We start from the raw sequence: 26,630 nt of genomic DNA, 5'->3' as shown, positions 1-26,630 counted from the left end.
TTTTTGGTCTTTATTAGTAAATTGAATAACTTTCTCAGAAATTGATATTTTCAAAAAATGTTTTGTTTCATTCAAACAACAATACCATGATGAAATTATTCTCTGAATCTCATGGATTTATCTCTTACTGAATTTGAAATGTTCTGTCCCAAAAATTTAAACTTTAGGTGCTCATATCTCAAAAAGTAATGATCGGAAAAACTGTTTTCATGAGAAAACTTTTTCATTTTGATAGCTTGATGATGCAAAAATCTAAATTTTTTGAAAGTATCACCAGTAGAAAGTTAATTTTCAGCCTTTGCACAGCCTTAAACCCGATCAATCATGTATGGTCGCATTTATTATTATGAGCCAAGTAATAATTCAACTAGAATTTTAGTTAATCTTTTTTGGAGAAAGCGATTCTTAGTAAAACAATTCGACATACTAGTTTCGGTGGGCCGGGCACGTACTTAGAAGAGGAGAAGAGTAAAATCTCAAAAAAAGTTTTAGTAGTATCCAACCCCTCCAGGAAGAAGACCCCGTGGGAGACGTGACAGAGATGGTGGCAACAGGTTAAGATTGACATGGAGAGACTCAGAGCGACAGAAAAAGATGCTGAGGGGCGAACTTCGTGGAGACAGTTTGTTGGTGCGATCAAATATCAACTTAGATATAGATGGCTCTGGGAGTAAGTAAGTAAGTTTCGGTGGTTACGCCATTATTAATCTCTAAGGGCCGGTTCCTGAGATCGGGATTTAGCTAAGTTCTAGACTGGAGTCAGAACATTTTCTATCCGAAACGGGGCGTAGTTGTAGTCTACGTTTAAATTAAATTTCGAAAAACTAGAAAATTAAACACAAAAAAATAAAGAGAAAATAGTGTAAAGTTTCAGCTATTTTCAATTATTTAGGAATGTTTCATTTCGTCAAGGAAAAACGTTTCCAATTACAGAAATGAGAAAATAAAAACTGCGACTACGCAGAAAGCTAATTTTCTGACTCCAGCTGTTTAAAGTCCAAAACTTAGCTAAATCCCGAGCTCGGAAAACGGCCCTTAGTAAAACAATTTGATATACTAGTTTCGGTGGGCCGGGCACCTACTTAGAAGAGGAGAACAGTCCAATCTGAAAAAAGTTTTAGTATCCAACCCCTCCAGGAAGAACCCCTCCAATATAAAATTTAACTTGATGCTTTTCGCTGATAAAAAGATAATTCGAAACAAAGAATTTATTTTCTATATGATTGCCACTTCTCTGCAAATGACAGTGCATCGTTCGCGTTGTCATATACGGTTCATCCTATATCATTTGTAAGTTTTTTCATAATTTCTGATCTCTTATTATTAATAATTTTTGTTGGATTTCAGACAAGCTCCTATAGGCGATGACAACTATCTTTTGCTGGCTGGAAGAATTGATCCTCTAAGAAAACCCTGCTGACAAATCATCCCAATATCTGGTTCAAATTGTATTTTCATCTCAATCTCAGGTAATTTTCTTTTATTTTCGTGTATAAACAAAGCCGTACTTGATGAGATGAGAAATTTATTTATTCAACATATATGTCAGTACCCACATGAAATAATGTGGAAGCTGAGTAAAGCCTGGTTTTTATTAGAAGAGTGGTAGAGTTCCCTGGGCAATTACTAACTATCTTGTGAACTCTCCCAATGAAAACGTTCATGGTAGAGTACTAGTTCTTAGTAGAGTAGAGTGGGATAGCACCGTGGGATAGTACTCTACCACTTGCCTTCCCCCACCACCGCTTCTCACTCTACTCTACCACTACAACTATGCTATGGAAACAGTCTCGAGCTAGTAGAGTCGTGTCGTAAGCTATCAAGTTGTAAGTATATAAATGGTATATACTTGAATACTTATTGACCGAGCGAGGTGAGGTCTAAGATTCAAGTCGACGGTTTGGCATTTCTCTTAATGTTTATATGTTTTTATGTTGCGCATTTACGGCGAAACGCGTTAATAGATTTTCATGAAATTTGACAGGTATGTTCCTTTTTAAATTGCGCGTCGTCGTATGTACAAGGTTTTTGGAAATTTTGCATTTCAAGGATAATATAAAAGGAAAAAGGAGCCTCCTTCATACGCCAATATCACCGTAAAAATCAGACTATAGAATTACTCATCATAAATCAGCTGTCTAGTGAACTATAATACTACCCGTTCAAAAACATAGAACATATTGAAAATGTATCTTTCCATCAACGTTAGTAGACAGTTGACTATAATTTACCCGTTCAAAAACATCGAACATCTTGAAAATTGTATCTTTCCATCAACGTTGTAGACAGTTGCAGCCAGACCTGGTAACAGCGCTCACACTCACATTCCGGGACGACGCGTCACGGTACGATAGGACAGAAAGCTCTATATTTATTTAGGATTTTTTCTAGACATTTTAAATTGATAAATTATTTATTAATTTTTGAGAATACATAACAACAGGTCAATGTAACTTACTGAGCGCGAGGTCTACTGTTCACAGAACTACTAGTAGTATGATATATACCGCATATTATGTCATTGCTTTTTGTAAAACTTTTGTGGCTGAACGGCGATAAATGAATGTTCCGTATTGACATTTTAAGGTTACTAGTAGTTCTGTGAACAGTAGACCTCGCGCTCAGTAAGTTACATTGACCTGTTGTTATGTTTTCTCAAAAATTAATAGATAATTTATCAATTTAATATGTCTAGAAAAAATCTCAAATAAACATAGAGCTTTCTGTCCTATCGTACCGTAACGTGTCATCACGGTTGAGTGTGAGCGCTGTTATCAGGTCTGGCTGCAACTGTCTACAACGTTGATGGAAAGATACATTTTCAAGATGTTCGATGTTTTTGAACGGGTAGTATTATAGTTCACTAGACAGCTGATTTATGATGAGTAATTCTATAGTCTGATTTTTACGGTGATATTGGCGTATGAAGGAGGCTCCTTTTTCCTTTTATATTATCCTTGAAATGCAAAATTTCCAAAAACCTTGTATAAAAGTCGACGCGCAATTTGAAAAGGAACATACCTGTCAAATTTCATGAAAATCTATTAACGCGTTTCGCCGTAAATGTGCAACTTATAAACATTAAGATGAATGCCAAACCGTCGACTTGAATCTTAGACCTCACTTCGTTCGGTCAATTATAGTTCTGTTCACTAGACAACACACTTTACCTACTATTCTCAATTGTAGTGAAAACAGTTACTCGACCAAGTAAGTAGAGTAGAGTTAGCTCGGTAGAGTTAGTATTCAGATACTCGACCACTAACTCTACTAGTGAAAACCAGGCTTTAGGGTCAAACATAGTGGCAAAGGTAGAGTGGAAGGGAGTGTTGCATGTATTCAAATGTGCTAGAATATAGTGGAGCGGCGATGGTAGGTAGAGGTAGAAGGACGTGGATACGTTTAGATACATGTATTATCTTAAACACTCTGCTACAGTCTGTGTGATCTGTGGTCCCCTCTACCTCAGCCGCTCTACTATGTTTCAATCCTTATGCATGCGATCTTGTGTCTACTCTTTTCCATATATTTTTTAATAATTTGTCTTTATTTACTACCTAAAAAGTAGTCGCCATCTCTCATCATCATCCCTCTCACACATTACTCACGCACAAGCCTATTAGCTTATGTGGGTATCACCCTCAGTATTATTATTATAGTATACAGTATTGTACTTCTCATATATACTCGTACATGCCAGTAACATAGACTTGAAAGAAGAATGAAATGTTTGTCTTTTAACATTAAGTGCCGGTTTCACAAAAGCCGGTTAAATTTTAATCATGATTAATTCCACGAAAACCAATCAGAGAAGCCGTCTTATCAGAAAGGCCTTCTCTGATTTGATTGATTTGAAATTAGTCACGGTTAAAATTTAACTGGCTTTTGTGCAACCGGGCCTTAGAGGGGAAACCGATTTCTCGTTGCACAGTTTGTAGCATGGACAGAGTAGTGGAGCAGTGGAGTAAGCATGCTGCGCACAATTGGATGCTGACACAAAAGTAGGGAGAAAGCTATTAGGTAGTGGCAGTGATTGGTGAAGGAACAAGTATCGGGGCTCTCCGTCTTGGAGTGAGAGCATGCAAAAAGTAATATCTCTCGGACGTTAGTTAAAGTTGGCCAAAATTAGATTTAGTACCATTGAAAATTCATGGTATCATTTTAAAGCTCTAAAAACTTGATTTATAAAAATATTGAAGTGCTTGTGTGTCATTGATAAATGGGTTTTTAACAGTTTTGTTGCCCTGTTATGAAATAGTAATATATATAGTTTTAGCTGAGAAATTCCCTTTTCTTGAAGCGATATTTTCTGTTCAATTCTCCCATTCTACTCCATTAGAGATCTATGATTAATTTATTATTTCTTACATTGAATAATAAATAAAACATTATATGAATGATTGCGAAAGGTCAACAAGCTTAGCCAAAACATTTTTTTCCAATTTTCAATATTATAAATAATTCCAAAAGATAGGTTTTTATAATGGTGCAATAAGTACTATTGTAGTATACAGTACAAGTGATTGAGATTACTCGAAGCAAAACTTATTTTTACAATTGCAAATCATGATACCAATATTATGATAGCGAGAAAAATCGGGAATACATCTTACTTTTTCTTGATTTCAATAAAGAAATAGTCTGTTTGGCTCTATTTCTTGATGGTGGTTGGTCAGTGTAATATGATTTCAACATCTTGTTAATTATTCTTTACAGGATTCAAAAGACTAAACCTTCACAATAACCTTCCATGTAAAGGGACTACCAAAAGACATGAAGATGGATTAGGATTCTGAGTTGACTAAGATTCAATCTACAAAGAATTCATCATCATACGGTCATCTTATTAATTTATTCTCTGTAGATTTTAATCTATTTCAAACAAATCGTTGACATTCTTATAGATTCTATGATATTTGATATCATAAAAATATGTCACAAATCTGCTTCAATTTCAATTGAAAATAATGATAAACATTGAATCTTAGACCTCACTTCGTTCGGTCAATTATAGTTCTGTTCACTAGACAACACACTTTACCTACTATTCTCAATTGTAGTGAAAACAGTTACTCGACCAAGTAAGTAGAGTAGAGTTAGCTCGGTAGAGTTAGTATTCAGATACTCGACCACTAACTCTACTAGTGAAAACCAGGCTTTAGGGTCAAACATAGTGGCAAAGGTAGAGTGGAAGGGAGTGTTGCATGTATTCAAATGTGCTAGAATATAGTGGAGCGGCGATGGTAGGTTAGAGGTAGAAGGACGTGGATACGTTTAGATACATGTATTATCTTAAACACTCTGCTACAGTCTGTGTGATCTGTGGTCCCCTCTACCTCAGCCGCTCTACTATGTTTCAATCCTTATGCATGCGATCTTGTGTCTACTCTTTTCCATATATTTTTTAATAATTTGTCTTTATTTACTACCTAAAAAGTAGTCGCCATCTCTCATCATCATCCCTCTCACACATTACTCACGCACAAGCCTATTAGCTTATGTGGGTATCACCCTCAGTATTATTATTATAGTATACAGTATTGTACTTCTCATATATACTCGTACATGCCAGTAACATAGACTTGAAAGAAGAATGAAATGTTTGTCTTTTAACATTAAGTGCCGGTTTCACAAAAGCCGGTTAAATTTTAATCATGATTAATTCCACGAAAACCAATCAGAGAAGCCGTCTTATCAGAAAGGCCTTCTCTGATTTGATTGATTTGAAATTAGTCACGGTTAAAATTTAACTGGCTTTTGTGCAACCGGGCCTTAGAGGGGAAACCGATTTCTCGTTGCACAGTTTGTAGCATGGACAGAGTAGTGGAGCAGTGGAGTAAGCATGCTGCGCACAATTGGATGCTGACACAAAAGTAGGGAGAAAGCTATTAGGTAGTGGCAGTGATTGGTGAAGGAACAAGTATCGGGGCTCTCCGTCTTGGAGTGAGAGCATGCAAAAAGTAATATCTCTCGGACGTTAGTTAAAGTTGGCCAAAATTAGATTTAGTACCATTGAAAATTCATGGTATCATTTTAAAGCTCTAAAAACTTGATTTATAAAAATATTGAAGTGCTTGTGTGTCATTGATAAATGGGTTTTTAACAGTTTTGTTGCCCTGTTATGAAATAGTAATATATATAGTTTTAGCTGAGAAATTCCCTTTTCTTGAAGCGATATTTTCTGTTCAATTCTCCCATTCTACTCCATTAGAGATCTATGATTAATTTATTATTTCTTACATTGAATAATAAATAAAACATTATATGAATGATTGCGAAAGGTCAACAAGCTTAGCCAAAACATTTTTTTCCAATTTTCAATATTATAAATAATTCAAAAGATAGGTTTTTATAATGGTGCAATAAGTACTATTGTAGTATACAGTACAAGTGATTGAGATTACTCGAAGTAAGACTTATTTTTACAACTGCAAATCATGATACCAATATTATGATAGCGAGAAAAATCGGGAATACATCTTACTTTTTCTTGATTCAATAAAGAAATAGTCTGTTTGGCTCTATTTCTTGATGGTGGTTGGTCAGTGTAATATGATTTCAACATCTTGTTAATTATTCTTTACAGGATTCAAAAGACTAAACCTTCACAATAACCTTCCATGTAAAGGGACTACCAAAAGACATGAAGATGGATTAGGATTCTGAGTTGACTAAGATTCAATCTACAAAGAATTCATCATCATACGGTCATCTTATTAATTTATTCTCTGTAGATTTTAATCTATTTCAAACAAATCGTTGACATTCTTATAGATTCTATGATATTTGATATCATAAAAATATGTCACAAATCTGCTTCAATTTCAATTGAAAATAATGATAAACATTGATTTTTAAAATCTTGCTTTAAGCGGATCGATCCATGTTAACACTAGGACTAAAGTTGAACAAATTCTCTTCCTTCTCAAATTTTTAATTCCAATGTGAAATTTTTCTTAGTCAGTTTGCACTGCAGTGTTGAGTTAGGTTGTTTTTGTTTTAAAAAACTATGCTTTAGAAAGCTGTGATTCTTATTTTAGTGCATAATGAACAAACACATTAAAAGTGTTATTTTTGAGCTGCTTTTTTTCAAAATTGACTCTACTGTCAATATTACAATAATATTCTCAATTAAGTTTCCTCTTGTTCGTTGATATTAAATTTTAAAACTAAGGAATTATTAGGCATTATTAAAATTTATTGGAATTCTATTTTACATAGAATCAGTAGTAATAGGTAGGCCTATATATTTTTTACCATTTGAAAAATGTATCTATCTCAAGCATTATTAAAATTCTATTTTACATAGAATCAGTAGTAATAGGTAGGCCTATATATTTTTTACCTATTTGAAAAATGTATCTCCATCTGGATCATTTTTATAAAATCAGTTAAATGTTCAAATTTTTCTCAGTTTTGAGAAAATTTTCACTTTTTGAATCCATGCTTGGGTTTTTAAATCACTAAAATTCTGCTTGATCAGTATTTATTGTGCAATTTTTTATGGTCTGCATATTGTTATGTTTGTTATGATTATATTATTACGTTCTACGTAATATTAAGCAATGTCACAATAAAAGTTTCAGTAATATTTTGTTTTATTTTTGCTTTTTGAATGGGGTTTTCCATTTTATGATTCAAGTTTCAAATTTCATTGATACTTTCTTGTTAATCTAAATAGTTTTAGTCTGTTTGAATTGGCTTTAATGTATTTTCTAATTTTGTAATTTATAGAGTAATGTGTTTTGTTAAGTAATGTAATTAATCTTGTAACATAATATAGTTGTATAATATTGGAAGCAATGGATCAAAATCCAATAATTGTTTTTCATGTATAAAATTGTGTATGGTTATAGCTGACTCTGTATTTTTTATTTATTGTCAGTTTGTAACGACCTGCGGAACAAAGCCTCATGAATTTACATTGTAAAATACTGTTCTAGGTTCATTAAGTTGAATTTTATCAGAACGTTTAGTTTGAAAACATCAATGTTGTCGCCATTTCTTGTTCAGAGATGTATTTCTTGGAACAAACTTGCCATTCTGTACAGCTTAAATTTAATGAATTTCGATCGATCAAATATTGAAAAAAATATAATATAAATAACTCATATGAACAGGTTAATGATCAAATCTTTTTCAAACCGCTTATGAATTATCAATTACAAATTCAATTCGCGTTTCTAATTTATTGTAAAATAGTACATAGATCAAATAGATTATAAGTTAATTTATATTGTATGTAACTGTTCAAGTTTGAAACAAACTCTATTTGGTTCTTTTTTATGTATTTTTGTAAATATTATTATTAATTAAAGTGCAAAAGATAGTAATTATTGTTGTCTTAATAAAACAGCTAAAAAGCATTAGAAAATGAGTTTTTATTGGTTTGACTGTAACTTAGCACCTTTTGAAACTTTGATAGGCCTGTAACACCTGATTTGAGCTTTTTCAACTCAATCTCAGATGGGAGATTTTTGAGAACCTCTTCTATAAAAGTAATTATAATGGCAGTGTTTGATTAGCAATGGTATTGCTATCCTTGTCTATCATTCAACAAAGCGGATAGCGCTATCTCTTTCTCGCTTTGCACTGTTGCTAGATCGTCTTTTGACAATGTAGAATTTAATAAAATATTTTATCTTAATTATGTGAATTCATTATGAAATTATTGAAAAATATAATTTTTTTGTTTAATAAACTATTTTTGATTAATATTTTAAACGAGAATGAACCGTAAATATTACATCAATAAACCTGTATCATATATCGTCTATAGAAGGCATTGACAAGACAGAGGATTGGCAACGTTGTTCTCCTATCTTTCTCCACTGCCATTATAACGTGGACCTCAATATAGAGAACTATAGATGGTACTAGCCGTCAGGCTCGCTTCGCTCGCCATATCCGTCTAGCCAGGGGGCTCCGCCCCCTGGACCCCCGACTGGATCGTCCAGGAATGAGATCAGCAGGCTCGCTTCGCTCGCCTGCATTTTTCATTTGAGCATTTTTATCATATGTTAGAACAATCCAGTCGGGGGTCCAGACTAAACGTCTGGCTAAACGGATATGGCGAGCGAAGCGAGCCTGACGGCTAGTAATATAATATTCCCAGGATTGAAGTAGCAGTGCCCAATCAATTTTTCCGCGATAAATGCATTTAAATCTTCAACTTGGTGCCAACCTAACAAAGTCAACTCAACTTAATGCCAACCTGACAAAATTATTAATTTAGTTGCCAGTTAACAACTGTTTCGAAGAGGTACTCTATCTAGATTATAGTTCTATAGTAACATATGATATGGAAATTTCAATTATAATTAAGAGATTGGGAGAAGAAGAATATACATGCTAAAAGACGAACTTTAAACCCTTAAAAACAACCCTTAGAGTTAAAATATTGCCAAAAGATTTCTTAGTGCGCCTCTAAAGGGCCAACTGAACATACCTACCAGATTTGAATGTTTTTGGTTCGGTAGATTTTTAGTTATGCGAGTGAGTGAGTGAGTCAGTGCCATTTCGCTTTTATATATATAGATAGAACTACAATTAGTGCTATTTATATAGTGTATATGCTATATTTTCTCTATATCATTACGAACTTAAGGCCGTTTGCACAAAAGTCTGTTAAATTTTAAATCATGATTAAATCCACGAGAACCAATCAGAGAAGGCTATTTCAAAAAGAAGGATTTTCTAATTGGCTCTCGTGGCACTAATCACAGGTTTTTCCAGGCACTAATTTTTTTTTTCCAGGTTTCTCGTGGCACTAATCCCAGGTATTTCCAGGTGGGGTTTCGTTTGTTTGTAAATGCCGCCGTCGACAACGACAGGGTGAGGATCTCAGATTGGTTAGATTTCAATTCATTTAATAACCTGAAAGATTCTGTTCAATTATGTTTCAAATGGGGTGGTTAGGTTTATATTTTTAATGGCAATAATTGATATTATTCGAAATGTTTTAATTCTCAGATAATGAACACAAATAAAAAGTTATTTGATCTGCTTTTTTAGCACATTTTGAATTTTGGACAATATGAATGTCATCAGAGAACTATCTCCGTCGACTTCGGAAGTTTAACCAGGTTTAACTTTCAACATATTTTGTGTTTCTGTGCCGGTTAAATTTTAATCGTGATTAATTCCACGAGAACTAATAAGAGAAAATGTCTTTTCAAAAAAGCCTTCTCTGATTGGTTCTCCTGAAATCAATCACGATTAAAATATATCCTGCTTTTGTGCAAAATATTCCATTTCACTAAAATCTCCAATTGTGACTCATTTAAAAAAATAATCCATCAAATACGTTATACGTTTTTTATTTGTTATAAAATGTTTCCTTCCATTGTTTCAATTATCTTTACAATAATCTTCTTCTCTATACTTATAAAAGGCTAAGCCCCGACAGACTGAAATCACACCACAGCCCAAACTACTGAGCCTAAAAACTTGAAATTTTGCACGATTGTTTATGTTAGCCTGAAAACATCCACTAAGAAAGGATTTTCAGAAATTTGCCTCCCTGAGGGAGCTGGGGCCCCCCCAAAATTTTGTACTTTTTAACCGCTCATTGCACAGCAAAGTCATGAGGAACTTTTTTGTTCAGCTACAAAAAAAAAATTAGATCTATGCAGAAAAATTTCGATCAGGAGCACAGGGGGGTCCAGGAGAGGGCATTTTTCGAAAATTTTGATGTAAAATCACACTACAGCTCAAACTAATTGTCCTACAGACTTGAAACTTTGCACAAATATTCTTCTAACATGCTAGACGCGCACTAAGAACGGATTTTGAGATATTTTGCCTCTAAGGGTTTCAAAGGATGAAAAAGGATCCTATTAAGTAAGGTTATGAACATGGTAAGGTGAGTGCCATATGGAAATGAGATAATTTATTTATTGACATGTGATATTCTAACATATGTTGTAATCATTGGAAATAACAAAATAATATGATAGAAATTCAAAAAAGAACATCTGTTCTATTATTGCTTTCTACCTGATTCTACCTAACCTCAATAATATTGTTCTGATAATTGATAAATATGTTTAATAATATTATTATTATGATATAATAAAAGTACTGTTTCAATAATCAACTATTATCATTAATATAATAATAGTATTGTTTTGGTAATCAATAAATATTTTTATTTTCACAAACTCTGTATAATTTATAATGGTGAATGTGAAATAGCTGCATCAAATAAATTATCTCAAAAACATATCGATGGTTGAAAGTCAAAATGTTGTAAGCGCCAAAATCTGGGAAAATTGGTTTTTGAGTCCAGCTGATATATATGTGCTTGTTTTACGTCCCAGCAAAGTTTTGTAACCATCTTATTCATTTTAAGGGAGAAAAAGAAGAATAAAGTTTGTTGTAACTGCCAATATGGCAAGTCTTTGAAAGTCAAAATGTTGTATGAGCTAGAAACTGAAAGGCAGAATGTTGTATCGTCATCCAAGAACATTTTCTACTGTATCCAGTTTTCAATCTCTGCTAGCCAGAATGTTGTATAAGCCACCAGTCATATGGTTCTAGGTTATGTTTCAGTGGAAGTTGAAGCGTGATTCTTGTTTCATTGGTCTGTGTAGCGTGATTTGCTGTGTATTTTTGTTGTTTGAAATTGAATTATCCACGAAAACTTATCAAGAGAATGAGTTTGTAAACTGTTTCATCATTTCTTTGAGAGGTGAGTTATCTATCGTTATTTTTAATCATTGAACACCACTCTAATTAAGTATTAAGTACCTACTAATTTGATTATTTTGAAGCTTTATATTTCTCAGTTGTCTGCATCACCAACTCAATTGTAATCAGTTTCAAATAACATAGGCTACTTCTGAATTTGATGCAGGTTATTTTTTCATTGGAGATTCAATCAATTTATGTGCAAATATTGAAAACAGGAAACATAGTAATATACAATGATGTGGTCTATACATTGTAGGATAGTCTATTTTTCTAGGATATATACACAGAGGTAGGACATTACTTGTTTATGGTGGGTAGAGGATGGATACATGGATTAAGTTACTTATTGTGGATATAAGTTACATATTACTTACAGTGGATATAAGTTACTTATTTTTGAGAAGACAGAGTGGAGTGGGCCTACTTGACCACTTTTACTTGGTTCCTATTTGAAAGTTGAATTATTAAAACAAATTGGAAATTGATTATTTCACTCAACTCCTCTATCAATTTCCAATAAGTCATTATTAATTTGTTATTGTATAATATTGATGAAATGTTTTTTCACAGGTTGGAAAAAATGACTAGTAGAGCTGCTATGTTGGTTGAATTGGCCAAGAAATCTAATATCAGTACTACAGAATTTGCCAGTTTAAAAAAGGAGATGAAAATGTCTATCTAAGAAATAGCTATGATGAAGATGAAGAAACAAGGAAAATATCAATGCTTTGTAGAAGGAGCAAGACTGAAGTAACATCAAAAACCCAACTGTACAATGATAAGCTTCCAATAAATGAGAGAAAATATAAAAACTTAACAGATTTGTGTAAAAATGGAATCATCCCTGAGAGATTCCATACTGAATACTTCCAGATCCCTCATAACAAAAAGACAGCTGACGTTCTACCAGAGACAGATGAAGAAGACTCTGTAGAAGTTTAGAGTATCAGAATAACTATTAGATTACAAATAAAAATCAATAATAATATTAGTGATTTATTAGGAAATGAATATTAGGATAGACTTGTAGTTGATAGATTTAATAGTTACTACTTACTACTATGGACAAATATTTCATTATTCAGTGCATTATTTACTACTTTATAAATATTTAAATTATTTGCTTATTTTTTTATCTTCTACTTTAATTTATCCATGTTATTGTTTTCTAACTGCTTTTATTTGGAATAAATTGTGCAAGGCAATTGACCTGATTTAGACTGCTAACTGAGCAGTGAATGATGTACATGCAACTGTGCATGTAGCCTATGTAAGTTATTCTTTTGTACTCTTAATTTTCATGTTATTTTCTTATTTTTGCCTACTTGTTAAATTTTCTTTTAATCTTAATTATTTCTACTTGCTGAATTTTGAATTATACAAGATAATTGATTCAATTTTCTCTAATAACTGAGCATTGAATGGAACTGTGGATGTGGGGAGTAAGACCATGATACACAAAACTAAGTTATAGGAAACTTTATGATAAGTTATACAATGCCTATGATTATAAATGATGAATAAATTGATTCTATTCTAATAAAATCTCTTTTTTCTCAATCATTAGATTAATTTTAGAGAAAAATTAAAATTGTAACCTCCATACAGTAAATTTCAGTGTAAGGCAGAATGTTGCAAGAGACAAAATCTAAATAACACGGGAATATGTCGAGTCAGATTGTTGTAACTGACATTAAGCTCAAATTTTGTAATGGCAAAATGTTGTAAGCGCCATAAATTGGTTAAAAATAGAAAAAAATGAAATTTGAATAATATTTTCATAGAAAATAGTTGAAATGAAGCACATATACACATGTAAGAAGATAATTGTTGTTGAAATGATGATTCTAGAAGTTTTTTAGCTCTCCTGAAAAAACCGAGTTCTGTCTCTTACAACAATTTGACTTTCTACCATCGATATGTTCAGGAAAACCATAGTTTTGAACTTCGTTTTCCTGATGCAATGTATAAGCCTACACGTGGCATGTAGGTATTATTAATTTCTCAGCTAGAACAGTTTCTTGAGACTGCTAAATAAACGTCTACAGTTTTATCAATGCTGTATCGGCAATATGAAAACGCATGCAGTTAATTATGTCTTTAAATAAAGGTGTTGATATCTACATGATAATTATTCTCTAACATTTTTTTTCAATTAACATTTCAAAATTATTCAAGCCTTGATAGAATGATTGACTCACTGTACAGTCAGTCGAAAATTTTAATAATGAAATGAGGGGTATTTTGGCAAGCTGAACAAAAAAGTAAGGTCCTATGCACCTTTTTGATATTTCTTCAAATGAAAAATGAGTTTTGTGGGTTGTCAAAACTCCCCCTGAAAGAGAACTATTCATTTTATCCTATCTTTTAGTAAAATAACAATGATTTCTGCATTGAATAACATCTATCTTGCCAACAATAAGAATCGAACTCTTTGTGAATTTAGATATGACCTACACTTTAGATTTATATAATTCTATTAATAAATTTAATAGACAACAAGATTACAGAAACAAAATGTCAAAAATATACCTACATTTATTTGTAGCACGGCCAGAAAAAGACAAACTTGAGTACTAGCCGTGAGTTTATTAAATATAACTCAATATATATTTTTTTGTTAATATTTTGTGAATAAAAATTACGAGTTGATGAGAGATGCGAGTTATTCCTTATATTTGATCCGGATGGTTATTCATAATACAGTAGTCGGGGTCACTGCAATCAAAAATTTTTTATTCTGTACGGTAGCTAATAAATTTCATACGTATTGATTGTCCATAATGTATCCCGTGTCCATAATGGAAGTAATTGAACTACTCAGAATTAATGGCTTACTGATCCCTCATAGATTATTAGATATTTATCTATTATTAGGAATAGTATTCCTGGTGATTGAGCCTGTCTTTTTCAGCGTTGTCTATTAATAATAAAGCTTAATTTACAGTTAGCTTACCCAGCGAACTTCGTAGCGCCAATGTATCTCATGTTACACTTGACTTTATTTGGTGAATCATGAAATTTATATGACAATCAACATGTTCATTTACATCTCAATACGGACTTTCTATGCAGTAATCATTATTCCGAAAACATATTATTCTTCTCAATCAATTGGTAGTAATATCTATCAGTAAAGTTTTCAATTAAGAAAAAAGGTTACATCAGTGTTTCAAAGAAAAATATTCAATGTTTTCATAGCTGTATTGTCGATATATATGGTCCAGGAAATATGCGATGTACGATGAATCACACAGAATTCCATATTCTCTCCATTTTAGGTTGAATATAAGCTAAGCTAAATTCAAAAAATTGTAAATTATTCTTTCATCCTCCAGTAATTAATAAATGCAATATGAATACTATACATATATACTAAACAATATATCTCTTTAATTAGGTGAATAATTTTTTCCAACATTTTCCAGTTTCTTAATGATAGGGGAGTGATAATTATTTGTATAGGTCTTCTAAGGAACCATTATCAACAGCTGGTACCAATCAACTACACTTCAACTCCAAACTACCGTTTTAATACCAGTACACAATAATTTATCACAGGGTGATATGTTTATTATTGTAAAATTGATTAATAAATAATTATTATCAGTCACCCTATTAACATTTCTGTTCAGAAACCATCCCCAATATTCACACAACATATTCCCAAAGTTACATGCCGTTATGGCAAGTAGTTTTCAAGTCTAAGTTACTGGGAACAAACAAACATACAAACACACAAACAGCCCAAGTAGCAAAACAATATTGTCTTAATATTGGAAGGAATGTTTTCCCAATATTGTTAAATATATTGTAAATGTTGGTCAATGTTGTCAAAATACTCTGACAATATCTTTATGAAACATTTTATATTTTTTTGAAAATATTATAGCAATGTTGGTACATATTGCTAAGATATTTTGAAAAAATATTGGAAAATATTGTCACAATATTGAGACAACATTTTTTATAAATATTGTCTCAATATTGTGACAAAAATTATCACAACATTGTTCAATGTGTTGTAAATGTTGGTCAATGTTGTCAGAATACTCTGACAATATCTTTATGAAACCTTCAATATTTTTCCTACGATATTTGAAAATATTGGTTGATGTTGGGAAGATATTTTCCTGAAATATTAAAATATATTAACACAATATTGATATTCAACCGAATTTTTCCACAAAAAATTGTGGAAAAATTATCCCATAATATTGTGAGAAAATTATTCCACAGTGTTGTGAGAACCTAGCACCTAGGTACCTAGTGCCAACTTACAGGTGAAAAACATTTTTTCAAATGGATGAAACACGTTATGATGTGCTCGGAGAGAATGGAACTAACTCTGCATTATTCATGGATTAGTTCTATTCTCTCTGTGCATGTCATGAGGTGTTTCTATGCATGTTACCAGATTCTGTTTTTACCTGTATGTTTTCACTACCAGCTTGAAAGCACTTATATGAGCAAACTTGCTCATAGTGTAACTGTACCCTCATTTCACAATTTAAAAAATATATTATAGCCTAAATAAATTTTTGCAATTTTGTAAATTCCAATTAATATTTTCAACAATATTGAGGTTTCAGGGATTGATTATTCAATTAAAAACCGTAATTATAATCAATTACTAATTTATTGTTTATGATATCAGTAAATTGAACATGTAGACACGTTTTATGATCTTTTCTGTCACTACTATTATATTTTATCTATTCGAGAGGTTCATCTTCACAATCGATGTCGATTATTGTTATTGTAGCTGGTGTTGATGGCTGATTCCTGGAAAAAATGGAAATAATAAAAAAATCAGAAAGAAACTAATTCAAAGCAGAAAATAGTTGATCAATTTGTTTTATTAATACTTAATGGTTATAAATAATTGGATATGACATCATAAACTTGTATTTTTTATTGATAGAAGTTGTAGAGAATCAGATTCTGAAGAAAACGTTGAATGGCGGTGATTGTGTTAAAGTGACTCAAATTTCAGAAATCCCGATCGGAAGAAGACAAAATAGTCAAACCATAGCACATCTGAATCAGTGTTTAGTCTCTCTATTTTGATCATTTGATCACAATTTCTGAGTCTTGGGTAAGTTTTACACAATCATGCCAATCAACATTCCCTCCAGAATGAAGTTATAGCTAGAGTACCCAATAAAAAAATTGTTGGTTGATGAAAGACAAGGTCATTAAAAACAAGGTTATTCCGATTTGAGGAAACTAAAAGTGATGGGGAACCCGAAAAATAGTACAGATCAGAGATCCCGACTACATTTGAGATCACGACTGGCGCATTGAAAATATTAATCATATTGAGCTTTCATGGCTCATAACATCCACAAGGTTGCTTTAATAAAAAAATTATTGATCAATTGAGTTTTACATTTTTACCAATGTTTTACTAATAATATCAAGTTTCTGTAATGTTGAAATCAGATCTATTTATTAGATTTAGTCCAAGTAGAGACCAGGTGAAGTGTTCTATTTTGAGAAGTGTAACAATATTACAACATAAATGATATTATTGTCTTGCTGAAAAGACAAGTGCATGCGCACGGTACTAGAATTTCTGATCTGTAGCACTTTAAAAGGCCGGGACACATATAACCGCACCGAGCCCGTGCCGAGGTACGGCCGAACTACGCCCGCGACACGGTGATGGTGATAGGAGAACACACATATCTGTGCGACAGCCGAGCGGCAGCAGTGTCTCACTTCTGTAGTGCTACTGTCGTCTGATTTCTGAATGTGTTAAACTATTGTTAATAATATAACACTATTAAAGCTTGTTACATCCGATTTAAATTTATATTTTTCAATTTTAAACTAATTACCTGTAGACACAGAAGTTGAGAATCATAGTGCTGGTATATATTTCGGTGCATAACAATACCACAATCAGTCATGTGTTGGAAATATAAATATAAGCATTAAAATTGTTATCTTCTGCCGTATGTAAATCTAAACGTAATTGGTTTTGAATTTAAAATTTAAGACACAGTCATGGGTTCATCTTTTATACTTTTTGTTGTTTATTTTATTATTTATTATATTATGTCTATTATACCTTTGACTTAAGTTATTTGGTTCTACTTTTACTTTAACTTATTTTTCCGTTCAACCATATTTCTCATCATTTCGATCGTACCAAACTGGAAAATTACGTATCTCTTCAATAAGTTTTTCACTCTCTATGTTAAACGAGCCCGCACCGTCACCGTTAAAAAGTAAACTGAACTAGTCGGTGACGGCGCGGGCACGGCTCGGGCAACAAACACGGTGACGGTACTGAAGCAGTGCGGTAGTATGTGTCCCTAAACGTTTGAAAGCATTTGTTTTCTCTCTCGCCGTAGTACGTCCGACACTCGGCCGTGCCGTGGCGCGGGCTCGGTGCGGTTATGTGTGTCCCGGCCAAAATTCTACTCTCCCCACCCGATTTTCATTTCGTCCCAATATCCTGATATGGAACAACCTTCTTTTTTATAAACTTGGGCGAAAGATGCTTATTCAGAAAACAGCTCAATACAGAATGAGTAAAAAGTTTGAAAACGGCTAGATACTTTTCATAGAGGTGATTTGATGGTCGGTGACGTAGGGATCGTGCTAATATAAAAGTTCCTACTCAATCATGACATTAAAAAGTCATATTGAATCCAAGCTCTTTTTTTCGAATGGGAAGATGGTCGTGTTATACATGATTCCAATGCTGTTTTTCAAGAAAAATTGAATTGTAAGATTAATGCTTACATTTTGTCCAACTTGGATTGGGTTTGTGCAAGCCACGTAGCCGCTTTCAACTGGACCTGCTCCAATTCTGCCTTTGGCCATCACCGGTTTGTAGCAGCTGCTGTAACAATACAATTTATGAGAACAATAATCTCTCACACATCACTCATTACAATGCGAAAGAAAAGTATAATGAACAAACAATGTATGAACAAAACTACTTGTTCTAGGTAGGATCGGCTGGAAAGATAAGATGAGGAGGAAGAATATTTAATGAATCATGGTTTATCAAGTAATAGGCAGATTGTAATAAAACATGAACAGGAAAGTGTTTAGAAAATCCGATAAAAAGTCTGGGTGAAATAATTTGAAAGGAAAAAGTGAATCTTCTGAGCATGTTATAAGAAAATTGTAATATTTATGAATTTCCAGAAAATATTCAATATTCAGTACCGGTAATGGAATCATGCTTTTTATTATGTATGATTAACAGGGTCCTACAATAGTAGGACCATCATCTTGATATTCTAGAAACTCGAAATAGAATGAAATATATTTGGATGAAAGTCATTTATCTCTAGTTTTCCATATAGTATTTCTTTATTGGAAGTTGAAAGCTGGTCTTGTTATGCATGATATCACCTAACTTGCTTCTGCAAAGAAAGTAGGCCCCGCCCTCCGAAGTTGAAATAAAGGTAACGATTCTATTCTATTCCAATACGGAATTTCAATATGAAGTAAATGGTGAGAACCTTAAATCAATAGGACAAACCGTTTCAAAGCTATGTGGAGTGTTAATCACAGACTTGTAGCTTACTACAAATTAATTAATATTTTTCCCATACTAAGTAACGATCAGCATTATAATGACCACCTCCCAAATTGAAAAAAATCAACTTAGATATTCAATATTGCAGATCCTGGATGGAATGACTCATTTTTTTATTAAATAGAATAGAATGACTTCTTCATTTTAATGTCGTGGCGAAGTTTGGACAGTAGTGTCCACTCTACCACTCAACCACGGTGTTTGTGGATGTCATGTTTAATGGCGAAATAAAGTTTTTAAGTCAGTGAAGTAGTATTTTCTATTCAAGTGGGATTTTGTCTGGCTGATATTAATATTGCCAAATTAGCGTTGTTGAAAAATATGAAGCAAGCTACATAGTTAACTTCAAAAAGATAAATTTGCTGAAATCTTACCAATCATAACTTTAGTTATGAGAAGGTCCTTGAATGGTTTTTTCTCTATCTTATGGTCGTCCTTGCGTTGAACTCTTTTCCACGAAAAGTATATGGCAACGAAGGGTCACCAGCTTCCCCATGATACTCGTGATTGTGCGCCCTTCCGAAGCTTTATCGGCGCATGGCGCGACATACGTCTCCTTTGAACAATGAAAAAACAATATATTTTAGTTGGATGATAAAATCAAAATTAAAGTATTCTCAAAGGGATCAAGTATATATGAATTCATAATGTAACCTTTGTTTTTTACAATTTCCAAAAAACTCTATTAAATAACTTAGAAAGCAAATTATGTATGTAAATCATTTTTGTTCTAAGTGCTTAGTTCTGTTTCATTTAGTGGAATTTATAGTTTGAAGTAGGGGTTTGGATTCAAAATTGAATACGAAAAAAATAATAGCTAGTGATTTGAAAAGATTTTGGAACGCTGAAGATTTGACAAAAATCATAGGCTCTGATACTCTTATACCGATTGAAATAAGAGACTAGATATATAACCCAAATTTGTGGGCTATCGTATGATGACCGGTAAAAAATATAAGCTTGTTCAGTCCTCTAGCTCATTACAGCCTATCTATCAGGTCAGGTAGAATTCAACTAGTCAACCAAAATGAATTAACTGAACCCACCCTAATATAGGTAGAAAAGACAGAACACAAGCTACATCTATAATATATAATAATAATGTGTATTTTCTCCAAGCTACTCTATAGTAGATATACTTTTATCAGTCTATGATTCAAACTTCCATAAATATAGTAATATTATTGTGTACTTACATTGATAATAGAAGATCAAGTGACTTCAAAACAAATAAATTCCCGGATAAAACACTGGAAACATGAACTGTAATATGTATTCAATACATGATGAACTGAAACTAACTGCTCATTGCGACTGACTAGTGACAGTTTAGTGACTACAACCACAGAGGAAAGAAGCACTACACCCCACTACTGGTATGCTTATTCCGCGCTACAACTAACCAAAAGGCAAACCCAACCAAAAAGGGCGCGAAATACTCCGACTGAGAAGGAGTGAGTTGCGAAAGAGAGGGTAGACCAGTGGACAATGGTGACAGACCTACACTATTACAAAAGAAGGGACTATTATTCGAAACTGTGGAGCAGGTAGTAAGTGGAGAGACTCAAACTATATAGCCTAACGTACTGGAAAATATAACATAGTAATAGAAAGCATATGCAGTTGAATAGAGAAGAGAGAGAGCATAGAGTGTAAAGATGATGGATCATGGATTAGATTAGATTAGATTAGAGTTCTTTATTTATGTATGTTATGTTATTATACTGCTGGCTTATACACTAATTTACGTTGAATGACAATACTGCTTATTTTAAACGAATTTTACAAGATATGAAGAGTTAATTAAGGAGAATAGAGATTGAATGCAATTTGAATAACGATAACATTGCGATGTACCGTATCTTCATAAATCGCGGTGTTTCGACAAATAATTGTCCTTTCTCTAAAAATGATATGGAATAATATCCTTCCCATTAACACACGACCGGGATCCATCAATGGATAGATAGAGAAAGAGGGGTTGAGAGGTGTGGTAGACGAGGTTGATAGAAATATAGACAAAAAAAAACTATAGAAAAGGTTGCTGATCTGAGTTGATTTTTTTCAGTTCTACTCACTGCAAAAGCTAATACTCTGAAGTTCACCCATAATATTTTATGGCGAACAATTTTTGAGAGCAATATTCATTCTCTGTTATATATCGCATACAACCTAACTGGCTAGGTATCTAGGAGGCAAATCCTCCTAGGTATCTAGGAGGTACCTAACAGGAGGCAAAAATCGATCAGATGAGCAAAATTGGGCAGGGAGTCTTCCTCAACTCTCTCATGTTGGACTACCAACCAACCAACTCACAACTTTGGCTCGATATGGTGTAACTGGAAAACTAGTAGCACCCAACTTCAAGACACGAAATAAAATTATCATTCAGCAAGAAATGTTATTGCTGTGATCATGTATCTGATCGAATAAACACCGATTCTGGTAGAAGTAAGTATTCCTGAAAAATAAACGATTCTACTATTGAAAAACTTTCTGTACGGTACCGGTATTCTAATATCAAGCCTCCATACCTTCATATTATAATAAGAAAACTATTTTCTTGAGCTTCTTGAAGCCAGTGATAGTTAAGCCAGTTACACACAAAGATTTTTGGACGATCGATTTTTTGCCGTCCTTATGAAATCTACCAGATTAAACGAGACTTGAAACTCTTGAATACATTATCTGTTTGCCAAGCTATGCAACTGTCGGAAAAGTAATAAAATAATATCCTCCCCATCAATACGCGACCGGAATAAGATTGATACGATACGGTATCAGAGAAAGTGTAAAATAGGCCTACTAAAACTAAAGAAGATTTGTAAAATGCTGCGAGACCTCAAAATTAAGTAATATGGTTCAAATTAGAAAAGAGATAAAAAAACTAAATTGCAATTCATCCTCATTTAAAAGGATTCTCAACTCCGGCTACGAAATGATCTTGACAATATAATTTCGCTTGTATAGCCTACGCTAAAAACTAAGCACCTGAATGAAGTAAGTGAGGCGTGAGCTATTTTCTCTTTCTCCTTCATGTTGTGTAATGAAAAAATCATGTTGTATTGTCTCATATTGTGTGATAGTTATATTTTACAAGCTCATTCCAAGCCTTGAAGAACCACAGATTAATATAGAATCACTGTATGATTCTCAAAAAATGTAGTAATTGCAATGATTGAATTGACTCCTGTACAGGGGAGTATCGTTGGCATAACATTTGCTGTTCTCACAACTTTACTTGAATTGGTTCCTGAGTTTCTTTCATAGAATTCAATTTGATATCTCTAATCTATTTCAATACTCAACCATGAAAACCAATTTTCGAATCATAGTATCAATCAGACCCTTTGGATATCGATCTTCTAGTAGTTAACAGAACCAAAATGCAAAGAGTATAAAAAAACCCACCAGTCACTGGTGGTAGGGCTGTAGTTGGGTGCAAAGTAAATGCTGTTATTATTGTAAATGGAAATAAATACGAAATATCTCCACTTTCGAGGTGAATTTCATTTCAAAGACTTGAGAGATATCGTCTATTTTTCTTTCAAATAGTCTCCAATTTATCATAAGAGACAATACAGTACCTAAGTTAATATTCTTTGACATTCAATATTTCGATTTCCGTTAATTGAATCAAGCGACTACAATGTAATTGAAGGTATTTAAGTGCTCTCTGATTAATATATAGATCTACTGGGTAGATTAATTGAGTCAGTATGTAATTAATAACTTGATTGTTGAATTCTGGAAATTACTACTTATCACAATTTCTGAAAAACTACTTTATGGGTTGTGATGAAACTTATTATTTCTTATACATAGAAACATTAAAAATGAAAAACAACAGCTTTCTAAGATCCTAGATGTTTACCAATAATGCAGCTATCTTGTGGATATAATAACTTTAACTTCAAGAAATTTTCAGGACTGTTTTCAGAGACAAATATTGTTGAAGCGTTTGAGTTATATATGAACTGTGATGAGCTTCTAGCAAATGTGATACAAATAAGATACTTTTTTCTCCTCTCAATACTCTCGATATTATTATGATAGTTTTTGTGATATGTTGATACACAAAATTAACGATGCATTTACTCCGCATGTGCTGGAAGTTTACGTATAATTGATTAATACAGTACCGTATCAATAATGAAATCAAATATTGGGCTTATCGAGAAGTAATGACAATCGTTCAAGTATTTATTCTGAATCGTATCTGAAAGTGACTCTTCAACATCAGTAGAAAGTTCTATTTGCACAAAAGAGGAAAATCTATACAGGTTTATTTCAACATGAAATTCAATAGTGTGTCGTCCAATAAAGTATGTACGGTAATGAAAACATTCAGGGTATGTTGGGTGTGCTCTGTAGATGTGAGATTCTCTAAAATTATAATTAGTAGATAACCCGTGTTCCGCAATGGTGGTCTAATTAAAAACTTGACCCACTGAAATATTCAAGAATTCAAAATAGGCCTATAACCATCCTCGGTAAATTAAGAATCAATATCCAAAATATTTCAAGTCAATCAGCTCAGTAGTTCTGGTGTGATGATACGTCATTCGTGAATTTCCTGTCACCTACGTCTGTTTATTAGCCAATATTATTTCCTTAATTAGGCTATATTATAGATAACTCTAAAACATCAAAACAGACAAATTATTATCGTGATTCACATGATACGGAAGATAATTGAATGAAGATCTAGAACTTACAAGTAGGCCTACATTATTTTGCTGTAAACTTACTATAATCTTAATAGATACTATAAATTAGGATAGGAAGAGAGTTATGAGAGTTTCAGCAGCAAATCTTCCAAAAACTAGTGTGACAACCTCTTTCACCTACAAAAAGTGTTACAAAACTGTAGTGTGTTCTGTAAAATGTTATTGCGACACGTTTCCTACAATCAAACTTCTATATTATGCATTTATAATATTTCAAACGTTAATTCATTCTTCAGATGTTCATATTTCTTAACATTTATTATGTTTCTATAAGAGAAACTATGGAATGTACTAGACTATAGCCTACTTCAAATTATGGAACAGAACTGCGATGTACTAGAAAATCGAAACGAAGAAGCAGTATAGAATTTAGTTTTCAGTAGGCTACCTGCCAGCAAAGACAAGAAGATTCTCAGCCAAAAATCCAGTTAGTGGTGTGTCACACTCTTTTGAATTCTGATCTATTGATGCGAATTGGAATCATTGTCTACTTTTCAACTTTTTCTATCCAAAAAGGTTTAGAAGGTCCCTGCATTGTAAATACTGCAGCTATAGTTGAATAGCTTTAGTTATACATACTAGGGATAGTGGGCAGTTGGATGAGTACTTATATATACAGGACAAAACATCTTCTCTCGCTTTCTCTATCACTTCTCTCTCACTCCTCCCCTCTTGCTTATTCACCCGCTCTCTCTCCCGCTTACTCACTCACTCAATCTCTCACTCACTCACTCTCTCTCTCTCACACACTCTCACTCTCTCTCTTTCTGTCTCTTTCTGTCTCTTTTAATTATTTTTTTTAATTAATTTTTATATTTTGTAAAATTTGTTCAATAATTAGCATTACCGTCAATTCATGTATAAGCCAGTAAATATTGACATACATAAAAAAATAACTCTAATCTAATCCAATCTCTCTCTTTCACTCACTCTCTCTCTCTCTTTCTCTCTCTGACAACTATTTGCTGAAACACGGCCGATTTATGTAGTTACATCACAATATAATATTATCGTTATTTAAATTGCATTAAATCTTCATTCTCATTCATTTATTTTTCATACCTTGTCAAATTTGTTGAATAATTAGCAATACTGTCATTTTAATGTAAATAAGTGTATAAGCCAGTGTATATTGTAACATACCCAAGTAAATAACTAGATTTATTCTAATATAATCAATCTCTCTTTGTCAGTTTGTCAGCCTTGATCAACAAGGAGAATTCAAACCAAAGTCTAGACTTGTTTGACCCTTGCAATAAAAGCTGAATACCCAACAAGCCATATTCGAGCTCCACTCCAACAAGTATGTCATCCTTGATCAAGAAGTGTTTGCTGATTTCCATTCAAGTAGAAAAATTCAATGGGATTTTGATTAGACTTGAGCGATATTTACATTATCATTCAATATTGTGACAAAGTTATATTGATATTATCTAAATATTGCTAAACAATATTTACTTGGTAAATTATCCAATATTGTATTGATATTATCTGAAAATGTTGAACAATATCTACATGGTATATCATTCAATACTGTGACAATGTTGTATAGATATTATTAAATATTGCTTAGCAATATTTAGGTAACTTTTAATTTAATATTGTAATAATGTTGTATTGATATTATCTCAATATTGCCAAACATTATTTACATGATATATTATTCAATATTGCGACAATATTGTATAGATATTATTTAATATTGCTGAACAATCTTTACAAAATATATGATTTGATATTGCAAAAATATTATCCAATATTGTGCCAATGTTGTATCGATATTTTCTGAAAATGTTGAACAATATCTACATGGAATATCATTCAATACTGTGACAATGTTGTATAGATATTATTAAATATTGCTTAGCAATATTCAGGTAATTTTTAATTTAATATTGTAATAATGTTGTATTGATATTATCTCAATATTGCTAAACATTATTTACGTGATATATTATTCAATATTGCGACAATGTTGTATAGATATTATTTAATATTGCTGAACAATGTTTACATAATATATGATTTGATATTGCAAAAATATTATGACAATACTGCTACAATATTATAATGACAATATTTTTAACAATGTTGCTGAATGTTGTGGCAATAATGAGACAATATTTTTTTGCTACTTGGGAGACATTCATTTTTTTATAAATAGATTTCCATTCGGCTCAAACAAAAGCCTCTCTAAATGGAGGTAGAATAATAAGGATTCAGTTCTGTTGTTTTAACATTTTTTCAAATCACTTTCAAAAAGTTCATGTAGTACCTACTATTGTGTTTGAGACACTTCTGGCGCTATCATAGTTTCACCACGATTCTGTTCCACAGTCCTATCTCTTGCAGTCGTTAACTATATCTATAATAATTATATAAAGTAAAGAGCTGGCTTATGCACGTACGGGATAGGAAAATTATGTTTGACGCATCATCACGTCTGAACTACTGGACTAATTAACTTGAAATTTTGCTTATAGATTCTTAATTAACCAAGGATGGTTATAGGCCTATTCTCAATTCTTCAAAATTTCATTACGTCAAGTTTTCATTTTGTCAAGTTTTAAAGTAGATCCTTGCGAAGCACGGGTTCTTGCTAGTCTAGTCATATATTAGAACTTTGAACAATTTCAATTTGA

General features: G+C 32.6%; 1 protein-coding gene and 1 long non-coding RNA gene across 3 annotated transcripts in view; one reads left to right on the top strand and one right to left on the bottom strand.

The window, feature by feature from the left end:
* The window catches only part of LOC111044036 (GTPase-activating protein), a 130,979-nt gene extending 126,159 nt beyond the window's left edge, over positions 1-4,820 (top strand). The window contains exons 17-18 of the mRNA XM_039439976.1: positions 1,348-1,469; positions 4,717-4,820. Of these exons, the coding sequence (XP_039295910.1) occupies positions 1,348-1,420 (73 nt within the window). The 3' untranslated portion in view covers positions 1,421-1,469; positions 4,717-4,820. The remainder of the gene's footprint in view (positions 1-1,347; positions 1,470-4,716) is intronic.
* Positions 4,821-16,314: 11,494 nt separating this feature from the next.
* Positions 16,315-21,760, bottom strand: LOC120354043. Of its 2 annotated transcripts, XR_005572793.1 has the most exons (4): positions 20,455-21,760; positions 19,633-19,814; positions 18,451-18,550; positions 16,315-16,479 (listed from the first exon to the last, which is right to left on the bottom strand). It is a non-coding gene; the product is annotated as an uncharacterized LOC120354043 (long non-coding RNA). The 2 variants fall into 2 exon arrangements; XR_005572792.1 differs by having other exon boundaries at positions 19,633-21,758.
* Positions 21,761-26,630: the final 4,870 nt, after the last annotated feature.

The sequence above is a fragment of the Nilaparvata lugens genome, chromosome 13, assembly GCF_014356525.2.
Source record: "Nilaparvata lugens isolate BPH chromosome 13, ASM1435652v1, whole genome shotgun sequence".
Lineage (NCBI taxonomy): Eukaryota > Metazoa > Arthropoda > Insecta > Hemiptera > Delphacidae > Nilaparvata > Nilaparvata lugens.
Note: the sequence above shows the minus strand (reverse complement) of the source record. Positions and strands in the feature narration are given on the sequence as shown.